General features: G+C 39.5%; 1 protein-coding gene across 5 annotated transcripts in view; it reads left to right on the forward strand.

Annotated features, from left to right (window-relative positions):
- Positions 1–21,297, forward strand: part of IRAG1 (inositol 1,4,5-triphosphate receptor associated 1) — a 154,875-nt gene that overhangs the window by 94,077 nt on the left and 39,501 nt on the right. For all 5 annotated transcript variants that reach the window (XM_073658300.1, XM_073658301.1, XM_073658303.1 and 2 more), the window contains 3 exons: positions 7,420–7,469; positions 10,587–11,168; positions 14,456–14,534. In XM_073658300.1, coding sequence (XP_073514401.1) covers positions 7,420–7,469; positions 10,587–11,168; positions 14,456–14,534 — 711 coding nt within the window. The remainder of the gene's footprint in view (positions 1–7,419; positions 7,470–10,586; positions 11,169–14,455; positions 14,535–21,297) is intronic.

Raw genomic sequence — 21,297 nt, forward strand, 5'->3', positions numbered from 1 at the left:
TTCGGACCCAATTTCTTAGAAGGAATCCTCAACCGCAGATTCTTTGAGGACAACCAAACCATGTCACCAACCGTAAACAAAACCTCTTGACGTTTCCTGTTAAAATACTTCTTAGACTTTTTGTTAGCCTCTTGAAGGTTACAACGTACATCAGTCCAAACTTTCTCCAAATCACCGGAAAAATTCTCCTCCTCCGGCACAGCCGACACCAATTTGGAGAACGAACTAAACGACGGATGTCTCCCAGTACAACAAAAAAACAGAGAACACCCAGCAGAGGAGGATGTATGGTTGTTAAGAGCAAATTCAGCAAGTGGCAGAAACTCAGACCACCCCTCTTGATTGTCTGCCACAAAACAACGCAAAAACTGCTCAACATCCTGGTTCTTTCTTTCTGTCTGTCCATTAGACTCAGGATGGTACCCAGACGAAAATGACAAATGGACTCCCAACCTGTCACAAAAAGCACGCCAAAAACGAGCCACAAGCTGAGGTCCCCTATCAGAAACAATGTCGGTGGGAACGCCATGGAGTCTGACAATTTCCTTGACAAAGGCCTTAGCGAGTGTCTTAGTGCAGGGTAGTTTAATGAAAGGAACCAAGTGACACATCTTGCTAAATCGGTCCACGACCACCCAGATGACAGTGAAACCCTCGGACACAGGAAGGTCAGTAATAAAATCCATTGCAAGATGCGTCCAAGGTGCACTAGGAACCTCCAGAGAGCAAAGCAACCCCGCAGCAGGAGCATGTGAAGCCTTTGATCTAGCACACACCGTACATTGACGCACCCATTTAATGATTTCCTTCTGCCACCCAGGCCACCAAAAACTGCGACCTACCAGTCTTAGTCTCAGAAATTCCTGGATGACCTGCCAACCGAGACTCATGATACTCCACAAACAACTCTGTCCTAAAGGTTCTAGGTACAAACAACCTCCCATGGGGAGTGTTAGATGGGGCATCCTCCTGAGTCCCATCTTCCAAAACGGAGTCCAATGCTGCTATCACAACTCCTTCTTGTAAAATGCTCTCCTCCTCCTCGGTACCAACCATGGGAGAAAAGCTGCGAGATAAAGCATCAGCTTTAACATTCTTAGTACCCGGGATGTAAGTAACAGAAAAATTAAACCGCAAAAAAAAAAGTGCCCACCTAGCCTGACGGGCATTCAAGCGCTTGGCAGCATCTAGATAGATCAGATTCTTATGATCAGTGAAAACCTGAATGGGAAATTTAACACCTTCCAAGAAATGATGCCAATGTTCAAATGCGAGTTTGATAGCCAGCAATTCCCAATTACCAACATCGTAATTAAGTTCGGTTTCAGAAAATTTTTTCGAAAAAAAAGCACAGGGATGAACCCCATCCTTGTTCTCCTGAGACAAAACCGCACCGACCGCCACCGAAGAAGCATCAACCTCAACCAAAAAAGGCTTGGTCTCATCAGGCTGCATAAGGATGGGGGCAGAACTGAACCTCTCATTGAGATACACAAAAGCTTCAATGGCCTCAGTAGTCCACTGGGCCGTATTCGCACCTTTGCTGGTGAGATCGGTCAGCGGCTTAACAATTATAGAAAAATTCTTAATGAACGATTTTAAACCAATAGGCCTAGGCCATTCCTGCACCGCCTGAACCTTCACCGGGTCCATCTCAAAGCCCTCGCTGGAGATAATGTAGCCCAAAAAACTAATTCTCTGCACAGCGAACTCGCATTTCTCCAGCTTAGCAAAGAGTGAATTATCACTTAATAACTGCAATACCTCATGTACGCTCTGCCAATGAGACTCCAGATCTGGCGAATAAATCAAAATGTCATCCAAATACACCACCACATTCTTACCAATCAAAGGTCTCAGGATGTCATTAATAAGGTTCTGAAAAAACGCTGATGCATTGGTAAGACCAAAAGGCATAACCAGATTCTCAAAATGACCCACAGGAGTGTTAAAAGCAGTCTTACATTCATCACCCTCCTTCATTCGCAACAAATTGTATGCCCCCCGGAGATCAATTTTAGAGAACCACTTGGCCCCCACTAACTGGTTAAACAAGTCAGGAATTAACGGTAGTGGGTAGGAATTGCGTATGGTAATTTTATTAATTTCGCGAAAGTCCAGACATGGACGTAAACCGACGTCTTTTTTTTTTGCAAAAAAAATCCAACAGCCACAGGTCACTTAGAAGGTCTAATGTGACCCGCGGCCAAGCTCGTCTGTATGTATTCCTCCAAGGCTTTTCTTTCAGGGATAGTAAGATTAAATAAGCGACTCTTGGGAAGAGTAGCTCCAGGAACAAACTCAATGGTGCAATCATAGTCCCTATGAGGAGGTAGAATTTGCGACTCCTCCTCTGAAAAAAACTTCCAAAAATCCTGAATAGGTACAGGTAATTACCCTCTTTCCACAGCAGCAATGCGACCGTTACAACATTTATCATAACATTTAGGACTCCAAGATTTAATCTCATTAGTAGACCAGTCCAGTAAAGGATTGTGCAGTTTTAACCAAGGCAAACCTAACACTACTGGAGAAGGTAAATTATTTAATACCACTAAATCCAAATTCTCTTGGTGAATACCATTAATAGTGAGGGGAAATTCAAAAACCTTGTGAGTAACACATTCCAAAGGAGTGTTATCAACAGCAACCACAGAAATAGGAGATGACAAAGGTTTAGGTTCCAATTTAAGTTTTTCCAAAAATCCCTTATCAATCACATTCAGTGTAGAACCACAATCCACAAATACCTGAAATTCAATCAACTCCTCCTGCAATGAGGTACTCCCTGAAGGAAATACTCCCTTAGAGTTTAAACAAGCAATACGGGCGTAACTGACCTTTTTTTTATCTTTGTTTAACAGAAGCTCACAGTTCTTAACAAAATGGTCAGATTTACCACAATAAAAACACAATCCCTTGGAAAACCTGCGGTATTTTTCCTGAGAGCGGAGTGACATCGCCCCAATCTCCATCGGTTCTCCGTCGTCCGAGCAGACCCTCTGATGACTAGGAGCTGCCATAGCAGGAGTTTTCTCCTCATTAACCCTGGCACGCAGTCTCCTGTCCACCCGTATAGCTAATTGCATGGCTTCTTGCAAGTTTCCAGGTGCAGGGAAAGCAATCAGCAGATCCTTAACCCTTTCACTTAGACCAGCAAGAAACAAACATTTTAACGCCGAATCATTCCATCTCACTTCAGAAGACCACCTTCTGAAGTGTGTACAATAATTTTCAACATCACCTGACCCCTGCTTTAAACGTCTCAGTTGTGTCTCAGCAGAAGAGACTCGATCAGGATCGTCATACAACAACCCCATAGCAGAAAAAAAATCTTCCACTGATCTAAAACACGGATCATTAGGTTAGAGAGAAAAGGCCCATCCCTGTGGTTCCTTGCGCAAAAGTGACATGATAAACCCAATGCGCTGTGATTCATTCCCAGAGGACCTGGGTCTCAAACGAAAATATAATAAACAAGCATTTTTAAAGGAAAAAAAATCTTGTTGTTTACCATAAAAAAAAATCAGGCAGTCCTACCTTCGGTTCAACCAAATGCGTTCCAGGACAGCTACTCACGTGTTGCTGGAGCTCGGCCACCTCAAGAGACAATCCCGGTAGGCGTTGAGCCAATTCCTGAACAGACACCATGCTGATCTCCGGATCTCGTTCCTTAGGATTTTTTTTTTTTTTAATTTTATTTTGGGCTGGACTTACTGTTTTGATCTGCTACAAGAACTAAGGAAAGATAGGAAAACTGTCCCTACAATAAGACTAAGCTGATTCCCTACGATGCAGCGGGCAACCTGTTCTTTGTGAACAGACCCGCCTTCGTCCTCAGCTAGTCTGAACGCAGACCTATAGATGTAAGGGAGGGGTCCCTAAAAGAACTAAGGACTGGGACAAAATTGGACACCTCCTAGCAGAAGTTGTAGCGGAGCAAAAAGACAAACAGACAGAAATACTTAGAGGTCCAAGGACCAGGCAAACTATAGAGATAGGTACAAAGCACCTGGCTAGATAAAGAGTCAAAGTAACACTGAAGTCCAGCAAAGCCAGAAGGGTGGAGCTGGAATAAATAGGCAGCAGGTCACGTGACCACAAAATAGAAAAAAACTAACAGGAGGGTTCTAACAAACGCTCTCACATTGTCTTGGAGATACCATCGCAACAACTGCATTACAAAGGCTTCCTGTCACAGATGTATCAAGTGTGACAGACAGTCGTTCTGGATCCAGCTGTAGAAGGTCACTGCGCTTGGCATTGCAGACGCCTTCTTAATCCTCTCATCTCTGTAGTGTTATTATTATTATTATTTATTTATATAGCGCCATTGATTCCATGGTGCTGTACATAAGAAGGGGTTACATATCAAATACAGATATCACTAACAGTAAACAAACTAACAATGATAGACTGGTACAGAGGGAAGAGGACCCTGCCCTTGCGGACTTACATTCTACGGTGTAGTGATATCCTTCTTCCTTTAGGACCCAGGAGCGACCTCCATCTTCTACTGCTAAATTGACACACCCTTGCTTGGTAGTTAAAAACTCTCAGTGTCTCCAGAGAGTCACCGGTGATAGTTCTATGTTCCTCTGTCCATACATGGAGCACTAGTAGTCGGCTAGTTTCTTCTCTTCCCTTGGATGACTGTTGGTGTTATCTCTCTGGTATCTTCTCAAGCTAAGTGTATCCTCTTTGTTTGTTTACCTGTTTGTCTTTAGTTACAGTGCGGCCTGACTAGTGTTCACCCCGTCCTCTCCCTACCTGAGGCCAAGCTCTATGGGCATTCAGGGATTAGGTTTCCTGCTCGGCGATAGGTGTGGAACCTATATAGTGACGATAGGGTAGTCAGGGTGATATTAGACTGCCTAGGGGTCTCCACTCCCCCTTTCCCTACTTGTTAGTTTCCCTTCCCCCTCTTCCCATTGTTGTACACTTGTTCCTTCCATCACCTTGCGTGACACTTCCCGTGCCCCCCAAAGCATCCGCATCCTAAGAACGCAGATACAGTTCATTTCAGAAAAAGGGGAATGTGTGGGCATTCTCCTCCCGATTCTCCAAAATGACCATCATTTTAAGACGTGGACCATAAGAGCCGATTGTATCCCACCCCTGTCTCTTCCCCATCTCCAGTATGTATGATGTTCCATACGAGTGGTGGTCATCACCCGCTCCTTTTTATTAGGGATGATGGCTTCTCCCTGATCGCTCTGTTTACCCTGTTACTTGGTGATTTCAATTATCTGCTAATTTTACCCCCCCCCCCCCACTTAAATCTCCATAAAGGACAGACTAATAATAGTTCACATAAACGAGGAAACATTGTTCTCTCCGAATTCCACTTTTCGGAGCTCGCTGCCAGACACGCGGGATTTTTTTTCCTCTTTCTCTTGTTTCACATTTCAGCATTTAGTGTCGTGCTGGGAATCAGCCGCTTCATTGTGACTATATTAGGTATCCGGAGCGGTCAGACAGAAGGAACGCTCAGTAATCTGGAAAAGAGAGTGCCCCGAGTGTGAAGAGATTGCCCCAACAAACGCAGCCGACACCGGGCTGAAATAAATCCACCTCCTCCTGTAGCCATCATGGAGGGTGATCTAGTATGAACGTCAGTGTGCGAAAGGTGACTTTCAAAGGGGGGGAAATCATCGGAGAGGGTTAAGTTGGCCACTGACCTTTAGGATATGTGCGTCATTTTCAGGCAGATTCGGCCCTGAACCCACCTGACAATTCACTAAAAAGTACGAACATGTGCACAGCAATATAAAAAATCTGTGCTGTGCATGTGTTCCGTCTTTTATCACTTCTTTTAACCTATTCAGGCTTCGAAAGCTTTTAAGCAGCTAAAAAAAATGACCGGTTCATTCTTCCAAAACTAAAAAACCTGACACAAAAGACATCACAGAAAACACATCAGAAAAAAAACATCTCCACCGTTTTCCTATCTTCCTATAGCGAAAATGATGCGGGTACACCGTCGTCTAAAAGACTCAGTGTTCACATACCCTTAGAGCGGAGGTATCTTGGCAGCACTGTGAATCAGTTACTGTATAAATTCACACATGTCAAACTCTGGCCCTCAGGGTGATTATATTTGGTCTGCAACGCCAGGGACTATGTGGGGCCATTATTCTGTATGGAGGACTATGTGAGGCCCATTATTCTGTATGGAGGACTATGTGGGGCCATTATTCTGTATGGAGGACTATGTGATGCCCATTATACTGTATGGAGGACTATGTGGGGCCCATTATTCTGTATAGAGGACTATGTGGGGCCATTATACTGTGGAGGACTGTGTGGGGCCAATATTCTGTATGGAGGACTATGTGGTGCCCATTGTACTGTATGGAGGACTATGTGAGGGCCATTATTCTGTATGGATGAATATGTGTGACCCATTATTCTGTATGGAGGACTATCTGGGGCCCATTATTCTGTATGGAGGACTATGTGGGGCCCATTATACTGTATGGAGGACTATGTGGGGTCCATTATTCTGTATGGAGGACTATGTGGGGCCCATTATTCTGTATGGAGGACTATGTGGGGCCCATTATTCTGTATGGAGGACTATGTAGGGCCCATTATACTGTATGGAGGACTATGTAGGGCCCATTATACTGTATGGAGGACTATGTGGGGCCATTATTCTGTATGAAGGACTATGTAGGGCCCATTACACTGTATGGAAGACTTTGTGGGGCCATTATTCTGTATGGAGGACTATGTGGGGGTATTATTCTGTATGGAGGACTATGTGGGGCCATTATTCTGTATGGAAGACTATGTGGGGCCGATTATTCTGTATGGAGGACTATGTGGGGCCGATTATTCTGTATGGAGGACTATGTGTGGAGGTCTGTGTGGGGATCATCATTGGGGCATTATACTGTGTTGGGGGTCACCCTACTTTGCTGGGGGGTACAGTACGGTCATCATACCGTGCTTGTGGATTGTACTGTGGAGGAATTCACTGTGGGGGTATCATACTGTGTTTACGGGGCACTTCTGTTGGCATCATATTTGATTATCTCTATTATTTATTAATTCAAGTTTTTTTTTATCATTTGTTATTATATATTTAAATTAGGCCATTGGGCCATATGCTTTTTACAGCTTTTACATAACATTATATTATTCCTGTATGCCCCATTTGTGATTGTGCTCATTTTATTCTAAGATCTATTAATTAAAATGTACTTTGTTCATGGGACAACCCCTTTCAGTTTGTTTCCATATGAAATAGTTCATCGTTATATTTGATTATAAGGAAAAACTTCCTCAATTGTAGACATTTTTTTAAATATCAAGGTTGGCCGCAACATTGTCCAAGCTTTTAATTTTGGCCCTGTGTGTGTTTGAGTTTGACATCCCTGCATTAATTGCACTTATAAACTTTTCTGTGTACAGGACCTGATCCGTATCCCAATGTCTTCCCTGCAGCTGCCACATTACTGCAGGTAAGGCGACACGGTAATGTACAGAGACAGGAATACTGAGATAGAAAAAAGATCATTGGACGCTCCAAGTCTTTATGATTTATAATGGACACAGATGAGCGCCCTCTATAGCTGGGGGTTTGATCTGCGCCTTGCTGTAAAGTGGTGGTATAGTCACAGGACCGTGCTCAGGCTATGACCCAGCGGATCGCTGCCGCAGGGAAGGTTTAGATGCCTAAAGGAGGATGAATAATGGAAGAAGTGACGAACTTCAAGCGGCTCCTGGAGGATTCTCTTCTGTAATTTCTATTTCTCAGAAATGTGTTTAAAGTCTGGAGTAAAATGTGTAATGAAGCAGAACATATGGCGACGTGAAACCTGCCAACCATTGATGCACCAGCTAAACTTAAGTAGAAATCCAGTAGAAAAATAAATAAAATAAATAATATAAAATAAAATTAATAAATAAAATTATAATAAAGTAAAATAACTAGAAAGTAGATCATAGTGCACCACAATCTCCAATGGTCGGTGCCCTGTCCTAAAAGAATAAAGTTTGCAACTTTGTAACGTGCTTTAGAGAACTTATCATATACAGTACAGACCAAAAGTTTGGACACACCTTCTCATTTAAAGATTTTTCTGTATTTTCATGACTATGAAAATTGTACATTCACACTGAAGGCATCAAAACTATGAATTAACACATGTGGAATTATATACTTAACAAAAAAGTGTGAAACAACTGAAAATATGTCTTGTATTCTAGGATCTTCAAAGTAGCCACCTTATGCTTTGATGACTGCTTTGCACACTCTTGGCATTCTCTTGATGAACTTCAAGAGGTAGTCAACGGAAATGGTCTTCCAACAATCTTGAAGGAGTTCCCAGAGATGCTTAGCACTTGTTGGCCCTTTTGCCTTCACTCTGCGGTCCAGCTCACCCCAAACCATCTCGATTGGGTTCAGGTCTGGTGACTGTGCAGGCCAGGTCATCTGGCGTAGCACCCCATCACTCTCCTTCTTGGTCAAATAGCCCTTACACAGCCTGGGGGTGTTTTTGGGGTCATTGTCCTGTTGAAAAATAAATGATGGTCCAACTAAACGAAAACCGGATGGAATAGCATGCCGCTGCAAGATGCTGTGGTAGCCATGCTGGTTCAGTATGCCTTCAATTTTGAATAAATCCCCAACAGTGTCACCAGCAAAGCACCCCCACACCATCACACCTCCTCCTCCATGCTTCACGGTGGGAACCAGGCATGTAGAGTCCATCCGTTCACCTTTTCTGCGTCGCACAAAGACACGGTGGTTGGAACCAAAGATCTCATATTTGGACTCATCAGACCAAAGCACAGATTTCCACTGGTCTAATGTCCATTCATTGTGTTCTTTAGCCCAAACAAGTCTCTTCTGCTTGTTGCCTGTCCTTAGCAGTGGTTTCCTAGCAGCTATTTTACCATGAAGGCCTGCTGCGCAAAGTCTCCTTTTAACAGTTGTGGAAGAGATGTGTCTGCTGCTAGAACTCTGTGTGGCATTGACCTGGTCTCTAATCTGAGCTGCTGTTAACCTGCGATTTCTGAGGCTGGTGACTCGGATAAACTTATCCTCAGAAGCAGAGGTGACTCTTGGTCTTCCTTTCCTAGGGCGGTCCTCATGTGAGACAATTTCTTTGTAGCGCTTGATGGTTTTTGCAACTGCACTTGGGGACACTTTCAAAGTTTTCCCAATTTTTTGGACTGACTGACCTTCATTTCTTAAAGTAATGATGGCCACTCGTTTTTCTTTACTTAACTGCTTTTTTCTTGCCATAATACAAATTCTAACAGTCTATTCAGTAGGACTATCAGCTGTGTATCCACCTGACTTCTGCACAACACAACTGATGGTCCCAACCCCATTTATAAGGCAAGAAATCCCACTTATTTAACCTGACAGGGCACACCTGTGAAGTGAAAACCATTTCCGGTGACTACCTCTTGAAGCTCATCAAGAGAATGCCAAGAGTGTGCAAAGCAGTCATCAAAGCAAAAGGTGGCTACTTTGAAGAACCTAGAATATAAGACATATTTTCAGTTGTTTCACACTTTTTTGTTAAGTATATAATTCCACATGTGGTAATTCATAGTTTTGATGCCTTCAGTGTGAATGTACAATTTTCATAGTCATGAAAATACAGAAAAATCTTTAAATGAGAAGGTGTGTCCAAACTTTTGGTCTGTACTGTACACCCTACACCATGGCATTAAAAATTAACAACATTTGGTGCAAATGCTGTTTTTTGCAGTTTTGTCCTTATCCGCTGACCCTAAAATTTGTCAAATGGATTGGTGCTGGGCACATCTTACTCCATTGGCTTTTGGCATTTCATATGCCAGTCTTGATAAATTCTCAATATCTTGTCTCGTCTTCTCACTGTTTTCAAGATGATAAATTCTCCTCTTTTTGTCTCGTCTTCTCACCGCTTTCAAGATCTTTGGTTGCTGTTAATAAATCTTTGCTGAAAACTCATCCTGAACTAGTCCATAGCTGAGGGGCTGGTTAATTGTATGAACGTAGATGAGTCCAGGACAGGAGAGAGACGTGTGCTGCTGTATTTGGCTCACAAAGAATTGTTTAGACCCCGACCCGCAAAGGGTGATACCTATTTAAAGACCCAAGCAACTAAGGGTTAAAGAGAACCTGTCTTTTGCCATAAATGTCATTTTTATTTGGTGTAAGTGCCGCCGTTCTCCTGAATCCGGCGCTGTTTTTCTTTTCTTCCTGCGCCTCTCCATTCCTGAAATATGTCCCCCTTTTGTAAATCTAGACTTGTTAGCTAAGTGGGAGTGGTTATCAACTATTTTCATAAAGATCACACCCAGTTGGAAAAGAGCATAGATTTATATACAGCAAAGAAAGGGCAATATCTCAGGAACGGAGAGGTGTAGGAACAAAAGAAAAATGGCGCCGGATTCCGGAGAACAGTGGCGTTTACACCAGGTAAAAAAAAAACATATTTATGGCAAGTGATAACATTAAGGATCCACTCATTACAAGATATAACATTGCATTATGGTTTTTCCACTACCCTGATTCTCCACGAGCGCCGTCTCATCACCAGTCCTATATACCATATTAATAATTTCCATTGTTCTAGAATGCAACAAAGGGATTGACGGATCGGAAACAGAACGACCAGAGGAAGATTTCCCAGGGCCGGCTCACCCCGCGTCCTCACAGTCTTACAGCTGCCTCCAAGGAGACCCTTTATGAACAGAAGGAAAACTTTGACCCCCTGAAACACGTGAGCGGCACATATAAATCCCCGGCCTCTGATATCTCTAAACCTTCCATTATTAAGTCCAGAATTGGTCTTGAGCAGGAGCTCCAGAAATCCATCCTGAAGAAGCCGGGTGACCCGCCTCGAGGAGGCACCTCGGAAGGACTGGGTGTTTCTAGTGTGGCTTTCCAATTCCCGGGGTCACCTCAAGTTCCTGTTGACTCCAAGTTTGTGTCCCTGTTGGAACATCTGACGACTGGGAACAGGCCCCCGCTCCTGAGGGCCCTCTCCTGGGACAGCGTGGAACCAGAGCAGAGAACTAAATCCAGTTTAGAGTCACCCGAAAAGGACTTGGTTTCCAATTATGATAAATGTAACGATAAACTATCCAAATTCTCTGGGCTGAAGGATTTTCATATTCAACCTGTGCGACTTCAGAAACTGACCAAACTGAGGGAGGTAAGTGACCTCCATATGTGCCCATAAGGGGTCAATACTCACCTTAAAGGGATACCCGACCCTAAGGCTAATCATCACATGATAAAAGTTCTGCAACTTTCCAATAGACTTTAACCCCGATTCATCATTTGCAGTTTTTTATTTTAAGTCACTTATTGTCTTGTCTTTCCTATTACAAGACTTTTAGGGTCCAAATTATAATGAATTTGTCAGGCCACGATCGATAACGCCCCCTCCAGCTAACCTCTGATCGCTTTTCAAAAAGTTGGTCCAGCCGACGGAAAAATGCCAAAAGTTGCAAAACTTTTGTGCAGCTACAAATTGTGCAAATTTCATTTCAAACTCTTTTGCTGCAGACTTTTTAATTCTGCACCATTTTCAAGATCGCCGCTTGCTGTCAGTGAATGGGAACATTTACATCCAGAGGCCTCCACATGTCCAACACGGTTTTTAGCTTCCTGATACATTGTAACTAACCACTTGACCAGGACAGATTTTCATTTTTATCTGGACAGTGAAGGTTCCTACTCAATGACAGCAAGCAGAAATCCTAAAAACTGTGAAAAATTGATGCAGAAAATAGATTGGGGAATTGTAGAACTTTTTATTATACAAAGAATATTATGGATTTGCTGAACTTTAAGAGGGTTGTACCAGGTATGGAAGTAATCTCCTATCCTTGGGAGAGGTGATAACATCCCGATTACTGAGATCCAACCGCTAGGAGCCTTATGATCGGCCAGAGCTTCAGTATGGCCAGCCTCTGCTCCATTGTTCTCCATGGGACTGCTGAAGATGGCCAAATACAGCACTCAGATATACCCGGCCGGCAGTCTCATAGAGAATGAATAAAGCGCAGTGTGCATACTGAAGCTCGGCTCCATTCACACTGGACTCAGCAGAGCTCTGTTTTCAAGAGCAGTGGGATTCCCAGCGATCAGAAATGTATGCCCCATTCCATGGATAGGGGATACCCTCCATACTTGGTACAAGTCTTTTAAGGCTATGTGCACACAGCACAGTTTTTTTAAGGAGGTTTTAGAGCAGAAACTCTTCAAAAACTTGGAGGTTCTGCTTAATTTCTACTCCGAAAACTCTGCAGAAAAGATTCTGTGTGCACATAGCCTACAGGAAAATATTCCTTATACTTACCTAAAACCAGAAAATCCCTAAAAGCCAAAAAGGAGCAGAAGTCGGCTGTATGGGGCTGTAGCTGTGGATAATTACTGTGGTGACCACTAGAGGGTGCTCCTCTCACGTGGATGATGAGTTCGGATTGTAGATGTGATGCATGACAGGTTACACAGTAAGGCCAGGTTCACACCTTTAGTGTTTTACATCGGTATTTGTAAGCCAAAACCAGGAGTAGAACAATCAGAGGAAAAGTATAATAGAAACACGTCACCACTTCTGCATTTATCACCCACTCCTGGTTTTGGCTTACAAATACTGATGTAAAATACTGACCAAATACTGAACGTGTGAACGTGGTCTAACATTAATTTTTGACCCAAATCCTACAGTTTAGACCGGAGTCACACTAGCACATGGCATCTGATGCGAGAGCATTGGAGGCGATATGCTAATTACAGTCACTGAGCTGAGTGTCAGTGCTCCATGCTCCGATCCTCTCGCATGATAGAATCACAGCACAGGTGCGGAGGGGACGGAGAAATCAATTTCTCCACCTCCTCCATTGCTGGCGTCCACGGGAAACTCACTGCACTCGGTTGACATCCGAGTGCAGTGCGATCTTTCACACGCACCCATAGACTTGTATGGGTGCGTGCGATCCGATTCTCGCAGCCATTTGCAGCATGCTGCAATTGTTTTCGCATGCTGAATCGGCATGAGAAAACAATCGCAGATGTGCGCTGCCCCATAGAGTAACATTGGGCCGAGTGCAATCCGATGGGATCGCACTTGTCCGATTTATTCGCAGATGTCAGCGAGTAGTATCCATTTTACTTGCACTGACTGATACATTGTAGCAAAGTATCAGATCATGAGAAAAAGTTTGCTCTGTATAGGCTGTGTGCCCACTATGAGTTTTTCAAGTGTTTTTGCCGCGGAATTTCCACTGTGAAAACGCTTAAAACATGCTTGGTAATATGTGCCCCATAGTCCCCAATGATAATCCGCATGTGCTCTGCACATGCTGCGGAAATTTCCGCTGCTGATTATCATTGCGGAAAAATCCGCAGCATGTCCATTAATTTTGTGGACACGCAGCGTAATTGCAGCCATTGACTTGCATTGAATCGTATATTATCCGTGTCAGCACATTTGCACACACGGATATTAAGCGATTCTATGTGATTCTACCTCTTGAAGCTCATCAAGAGAATGCCAAGAGTGTGCAAAGCAGTCATCAAAGCAAAAGGTGGCTACTTTGAAGAACCTAGAATATAAGACATATTTTCAGTTGTTTCACACTTTTTTGTTAAGTATATAATCCCACATGTGATAATTCATAGTTTTGATGCCTTCAGTGTGAATGTACAATTTTCAAAGTCAAGAAAATACAGAAAAATCTTTAAATGAGTAGGTGTGTCCAAACTTTCGGTCTGTACTGTATATGGACCATATAATCCCCACATTCCATCAAATTATCTTCACCCACCATAGTATCATCCTCACCTCCATTATATCATCTTGATGATCCAACATTTCATCCTTATGGTCACTTATCCCATCTTCAACCTTCATCACCACATTAGTATTATCCTCCATCGTATCATCACGTATTTCTTCCTCGCCCTGCTTGGGGTTTCCACTCTCCATGACCCTATTACCACTCTCTGCCATACCACCCTCACCATTGCCCATATAATACCCACTGTCCATCATAAGTCCTCACCCTACACAATATTATCCTCATCTTCCAACATCTCAAGCTCATCCCCAGTGGCATCCATCTCAACTCACAACTTCCAATATCCCATCCTTATTATCCACCAACATTTTCTCATTTTTTCTCTTCTTCGCCATTCTACACTTACTCCCTCTAACATCCCCCTAGCTCTCCATACTTTCATCCCCATTAAGTCACAATCAACGAAATGTTAATAAAATCTTTTAGGTCTTCAGTCATCTTTGAGTCACATTCCTCCACATGAAGCGAGAGGAGCAGACTACTTGTTGCACCAAACTTACATTACGATCCGGACTCTAATCTGATCCACCAAACTGTTGAGTTTGTTTTCTGATTACAGAAAAACCTATAAATGATGATATTTAATCCTCCTCCTCCAAAATTATTAATCACCACTATATTTCCTGTTCAGGAACATAAACTGATGAGAAGTCAGAACCTCACAGGACAGAAGCTCCCGGATCTCAGTGAGGCGGCTGAACAGGAAAGAGGTACAACACCGGAGGTCCCCAATATGTTCCTACTAATGAATCAGAACAAAACTGTAAAGCTCCTGGGACCGATATTATCAACTGATACAGGAAGGGAGAAAAAGCCTATGTAATACATCACAACTAACTAGTGACAGGACCGGAATAATGCAATAATAATATAATTAGTATGTGTCCTTTGCTGACCTATATAGAAACCAAGACTGGATTTAGGTTCAAGAATATAACTACTATAATACTGCTCCTATGTACAATAATATAACTACTATAATACTGCCCCTATGTACAGTAATATAACTACTATAATACTGCCCCTATGTACAAGAATATAACTACTATAATACTACCCCTACGTGCAAGAATATAACTAATATAATACTGCCCCTACGTACAAGAATATAACTACTATAATACTCCTCCTATGTACAGGAATATAACTACTATAATACTGCCCATATGTACAAGAATATAACTACAATAATACTGCCCCTTATGTATAAGAATATAACTACTATAATACTGCCCCCTATGTACAAGAATATAACTACTATAATACTTCCCCCTATGTACAAAAATATAACTACTATAATACTGCTCCTATGTACAAGAATATAACTACTAAAATACTGCTCCCTATGTACAAGAATATAACTACTATAATACTGTCTCCTATGTACAAGAACATAACTACTATAATACTGCTCCTATGTACAAGAATATAACTACTATAATACTGCCCCCTATGTACAAGAATATCACTACTATAATACTGCCCCTATGTACAGGAATATAACTACTATAATACTGCCCCCTATGTACAAGAATATAACTACTATAATACTGCCCCTATGTACAAGAATATAACTACTATAATACTACCCCTACGTGCAAGAATATAACTAATATAATACTGCCCCTACGTACAAGAATATAACTACTATAATACTCCTCCTATGTACAGGAATATAACTACTATAATACTGCCCCTATGTACAAGAATATAACTACAATAATACTGCCCCTTATGTATAAGAATATAACTACTATAATACTGCCCCCTATGTACAAGAATATAACTACTATAATACTTCCCCCTATGTACAAAAATATAACTACTATAATACTGCTCCTATGTACAAGAATATAACTACTAAAATACTGCTCCCTATGTACAAGAATATAACTACTATAATACTGTCTCCTATGTACAAGAACATAACTACTATAATACTGCTCCTATGTACAAGAATATAACTACTATAATACTGCCCCCTATGTACAAGAATATCACTACTATAATACTGCCCCTATGTACAGGAATATAACTACTATAATACTGCCCCCTATGTACAAGAATATAACTACTATAATACTGCCCCCTATGTACAACAACATAACTACTATAATACTGCTCCTATGTACAAGAATATAACTACTATAATACTGCACCCTATGTACAAGAATATTACTGCTATAATACTGCTCCCTATGTACAAGAATATAACTACTGTAATACTGCCCCCTATATACAAGAATATAAGTACTATAATACTACTCCTATGTACAAGAATATAACTACTGTAATACTGTTCCCTAAATTCAAGAATATAACCACTATAATACTACTCCTATGTACAAGAATATAGCTACTATAATACTGCCCCTTATGTACAAGAATATAACTACTATAATACTGCCCCCTATGTACAAGAATATAACTGCTATAATACTGCTCCTATGTACAAGAATATAACTACTACAATACTGCCCCCTATGTACAAGAATATAACTACTATAATACTGCCCCCTATATACAAGAATATAAGTACTATAATACTGCTCCTATGTACAAGAATATAACTACTGTAACACTGTCCCCTATATACAAGAATATAACCACTATAATACTGCTCCTATGTACAAGAATATAGCTACTATAATACTGCCCCTTATGTACAAGAATATAACTACTATAATACTGCCACCTATGTACAAGAATATAACTACTATAATACTGCCCCCTATGTACAAGAATATAACTACTATAAAAGTGCCCCTATGTACAAGAATATAACTAATATAATAGTGCCCCTATGTACAAGAATATAACTACTATAATACTGCCCCCTATGTACAAGAATATAACTACTATAATACTGCCCCCTATGTACAAGAACATAACTACTATAATACTGCTCCTATGTACAAGAATATAACTACTATAATACTGCACCCTATGTACAAGAATATAACTACTATAATACTGCTCCCTATGTACAAGAATATAACTACTATAATACTGCCCCCTATATACAAGAATATAAGTACTATAATACTGCTCCTATGTACAAGAATATAACTACTGTAATACTGTCCCCTATATACAAGAATATGACCACTATAATACTGTTCCTATGTACAAGAATATAGCTACTATAATACTGCCCCTTATGTACAAGAATATAACTACTATAATACTGCCCCCTATGTACAAGAATATAACTACTATAATACTGCCTCCTATGTACAAGAATATAACTACTATAATACTGCCCCTTATGTACAAGAATATAACTACAATAATACTGCTCCTATGTACAAGAATATAACTACTATAATACTGCACCCTATGTACAAGAATATTACTAATATAATACTGCCCCCTATATACAAGAATATGAGTACTATAATACTGCTCCTATGTACAAGAATATAACTACTGTAATACTGTCCCCTATATACAAGAATATAACCACTATAATACTGCTCCTATGTACAAGAATATAGCTACTATAATACTGCCCCTTATGTACAAGAATATAACTACTATAATACTGCCACCTATGTACAAGAATATAACTACTATAATACTGCTCCTATGTACAAGAATATAACTACTACAATACTGCCCCCCATGTACAAGAATATAACTACTATAATACTGCCCCCTATGTACAAGAACATAACTACTATAATACTGCTCCTATGTACAAGAATATAACTACTATAATACTGCCCCCTATGTACAAGAATATAACTACTATAATACTGCCCCCTATGTACAAGAATATAACTACTATACTACTGCTCCCTATGTACAAGAATATAACTACTATAATACTGCTCCTATGCACAAGAATATAACTACTATAATACTGCTCCTATGTACAAGAATATAACTACTATAATACTGCCCCCTATGTACAAGAATATAACTACTATAATAGTGCCCCTATGTGCAGGAATATAACTACTATAATACTGCCCCCTATGTACAAGAATATAACTACTATAATACTGCTCCTATGTACAAGAATATAACTACTATAATACTGCACCCTATGTACAAGAATATAACTACTATAATACTGCCCCCTATGTACAAGAATATTACTACTATAATACTGCCCCCTATATACAAGAATATGACCACTATAATACTGCTCCTATGTACAAAAATATGGCTACTATAATACTGCCCCTTATGTACAAGAATATAACTACTATAATACTGCCCCCTATGTACAAGAATATAACTACTATAATACTGCCTCCTATGTACAAGAATATAACTACTATAATACTGCCCCTTATGTACAAGAATATAACTACAATAATACTGCTCCTATGTACAAGAATATAACTACTATAACACTGCTCCTATGTACAAGAATATAACTACTATAATATTGCCCCCTATGTACAAGAATATAACTACTATAATACTGTCCCCTATGTACAAGAATATAACTACTATAATACTGCTCCTATGTACAAGAATATAACTACTATAATACTGCCCCCATAAACAAGAATATAACTACTATAATACTGCTCCTATGTCTAAGAATATAACTACTATAATACTGCCCCCTATATACAAGAATATAACTACTATAATACTGTCCCCTATGTACAAGAATATAACTACTATAATACTGCTCCTATGTACAAGAATATAGCTACTATAATACTGCCCCCTATGTACAAGAATACAACCTCTATAATACTGCTCCTATGTACAAGAATATAGCTACTATAATACTGCCCCTCATGTACAAGAATATAACTACTATAATACTGCCCCCTATGTACAAGAATATAACTACTATAATACAGCCCCCTATGTACAAGAACATAACTACTATAATACTGCCTCCTATGTACAAGAATATAACTACTATAATACTGCCCCTTATGTACAAGAATATAACTACTATAATACTGCTCTAATGTACAAGAATATAACTACTATAATACTGCCCCCTATGTACAAGAATATAACTACTATAATACTGCCCCTATGTACAGGAATATAACTACTATAATACTGCTCCTATGTACAAGAATGTAACTACTATAATACTGCCCCTATATACAAGAATATAACTGCTATAATGCTGCTCCCTATGTACAAGAATATAACTACTATAATACTGCCCTTTATACAAGAATATAAGTACTATAATACTGCTCCTATGTACAAGAATATAACTACTGTAATACTGTCCCCTATATACAAGAATATAACCACTATAATACTGCTCCTATATACAAGAATATAGCTACTATAATACTGCCCCTTATGTACAAGAATATAACTACTATAATACTGCCACCTATGTACAAGAATATAACTACTATAATACTGTCCCCTATGTACAAGAATATAACTACTATAATACTGCTCCTATGTACAAGAATATAGCTACTATAATACTGCCCCCTATGTACAAGAATATAGCTACTATAATACTGCCCCTTATGTACAAGAATATAACTACTATAATACTGCCACCTATGTTCAAGAATATAACTACTATAATACTGCTCCTATGTACAAGAATATAGCTACTATAATACTGCCCCCTATGTACAAGAATATAACCTCTATAATACTGCTCCTATGTACAAGAATATAGCTACTATAATACTGCCCCTCATGTACAAGAATATAGCTACTATAATACTGCCCCTCATGTACAAGAATATAACTACTATAATACTGCCCCCTATGTACAAGAACATAACTACTATAATACTGTCTCCTATGTACAAGAATATAACTACTATAATACTGCCCCTTATGTACAAGAATATAACTACTATAATACTGCTCCTATGTACAAGAATATAACTACTATAATACTGGCTCCTATGTACAAGAATATAACTACTATAATACTGCCCCTTATGTACAAGAATATAACTACAATAATACTACTCCAATGTACAAGAATATAACTACTATAATACTGCTCCTATGTACAAGAATATAACTACTATAATACTGCCCCCTATGTACAAGAATATAGCTACTATAATACTGTCCCCTATGTACAAGAATATAACTACTATAATAGTGCTCCTATGTACAAGAATATAACTACTATAATACTGCCCCTATAAACAAGAATATAACTACTATAATACTGCCCCTATGTCTAAGAATATAACTACTATAATACTGCCCCCTATATACAAGAATATAACTACTATAATACTGCTCCTATGTACAGGAATATAGCTACTATAATACTGCCCCCTATGTACAAGAATATAACCTCTATAATACTGCTCCTATGTACAAGAATATAGCTACTATAATACTGCCCCTTATGTACAAGAATATAACTACTATAATACTGCCCCCTGTGTACAAGAATATAACTACTATAATACAGCCCCCTATGTACAAGAATATAACTACTATAATACTGCCCCTTATGTACAAGAATATAACTACTATAATACTGCTCCTATGTACAAGAATATAACTACTATAATACTGCCCCCTATGTACAGGAATATAACTACTATAATACTGCCCCTATGTACAGGAATATAACTACTATAATACTGCTCCTATGTACAAGAATGTAACTACTATAATACTGCCCCTATATACAAGAATATAACTACTATAATACTGCTCCCTATGTACAAGAATATAACTACTATAATACTGCCCCCTATATACAAGAATATAAGTACTATAATACTGCTCCTATGTACAAGAATATAAGTACTGTAATACTGTCCCCTATATACAAGAATATAACCACTATAATACTGCTCCTATGTACAAGAATATAACTACTATAATACTGCCTCCTATGTAAAAGAATATAACTACTATAATACTGCCCCTTATGTACAAGAATATAACTACTATAATACTGCTCCTATGTACAAGAATATAACTACTATAATACTGCTCCTATGTACAAGAATATAACTACTATAATACTGCCCCTATGTACAAGAATATAACTACTATAATACTGTCCCCTATGTACAAGAATATAACTACTATAATACTGCTCCTATGTACAAGAATATAACTACTATAATACTACCCCTATAAACAAGAATATAACTACTATAATACTGCTCCTATGTACAATAATATAACTACTATATTAGTGCCCCTATATACAAGAATATAACTACTATAATACTGCTCCATGTATAAGAATATAACTACTATAATACTGCCCCCTATATACAAGAATATAGCTACTATAATACTGTCCCCTATGTACAAGAATATAACTACTATAATACTGCCCCCTATGTACAAGAATATAACTACTATAATACTGCTCCTATGTACAAGAATATAACTACTATAATACTGCTCCTATGTACAAGAATATAGATACTATAATACTGCCCCCTATGTACAAGAATATAACAACTATAATACTGCTCCTATGTACAAGAATATAGCTACTATAATACTGCCCCTTATGTACAAGAA

This window comes from Phyllobates terribilis, unplaced genomic scaffold (genome assembly GCF_046119375.1).
Source record: "Phyllobates terribilis strain yellow unplaced genomic scaffold, ASM4611937v1 Scaffold_13__5_contigs__length_258822181, whole genome shotgun sequence".
Lineage (NCBI taxonomy): Eukaryota > Metazoa > Chordata > Amphibia > Anura > Dendrobatidae > Phyllobates > Phyllobates terribilis.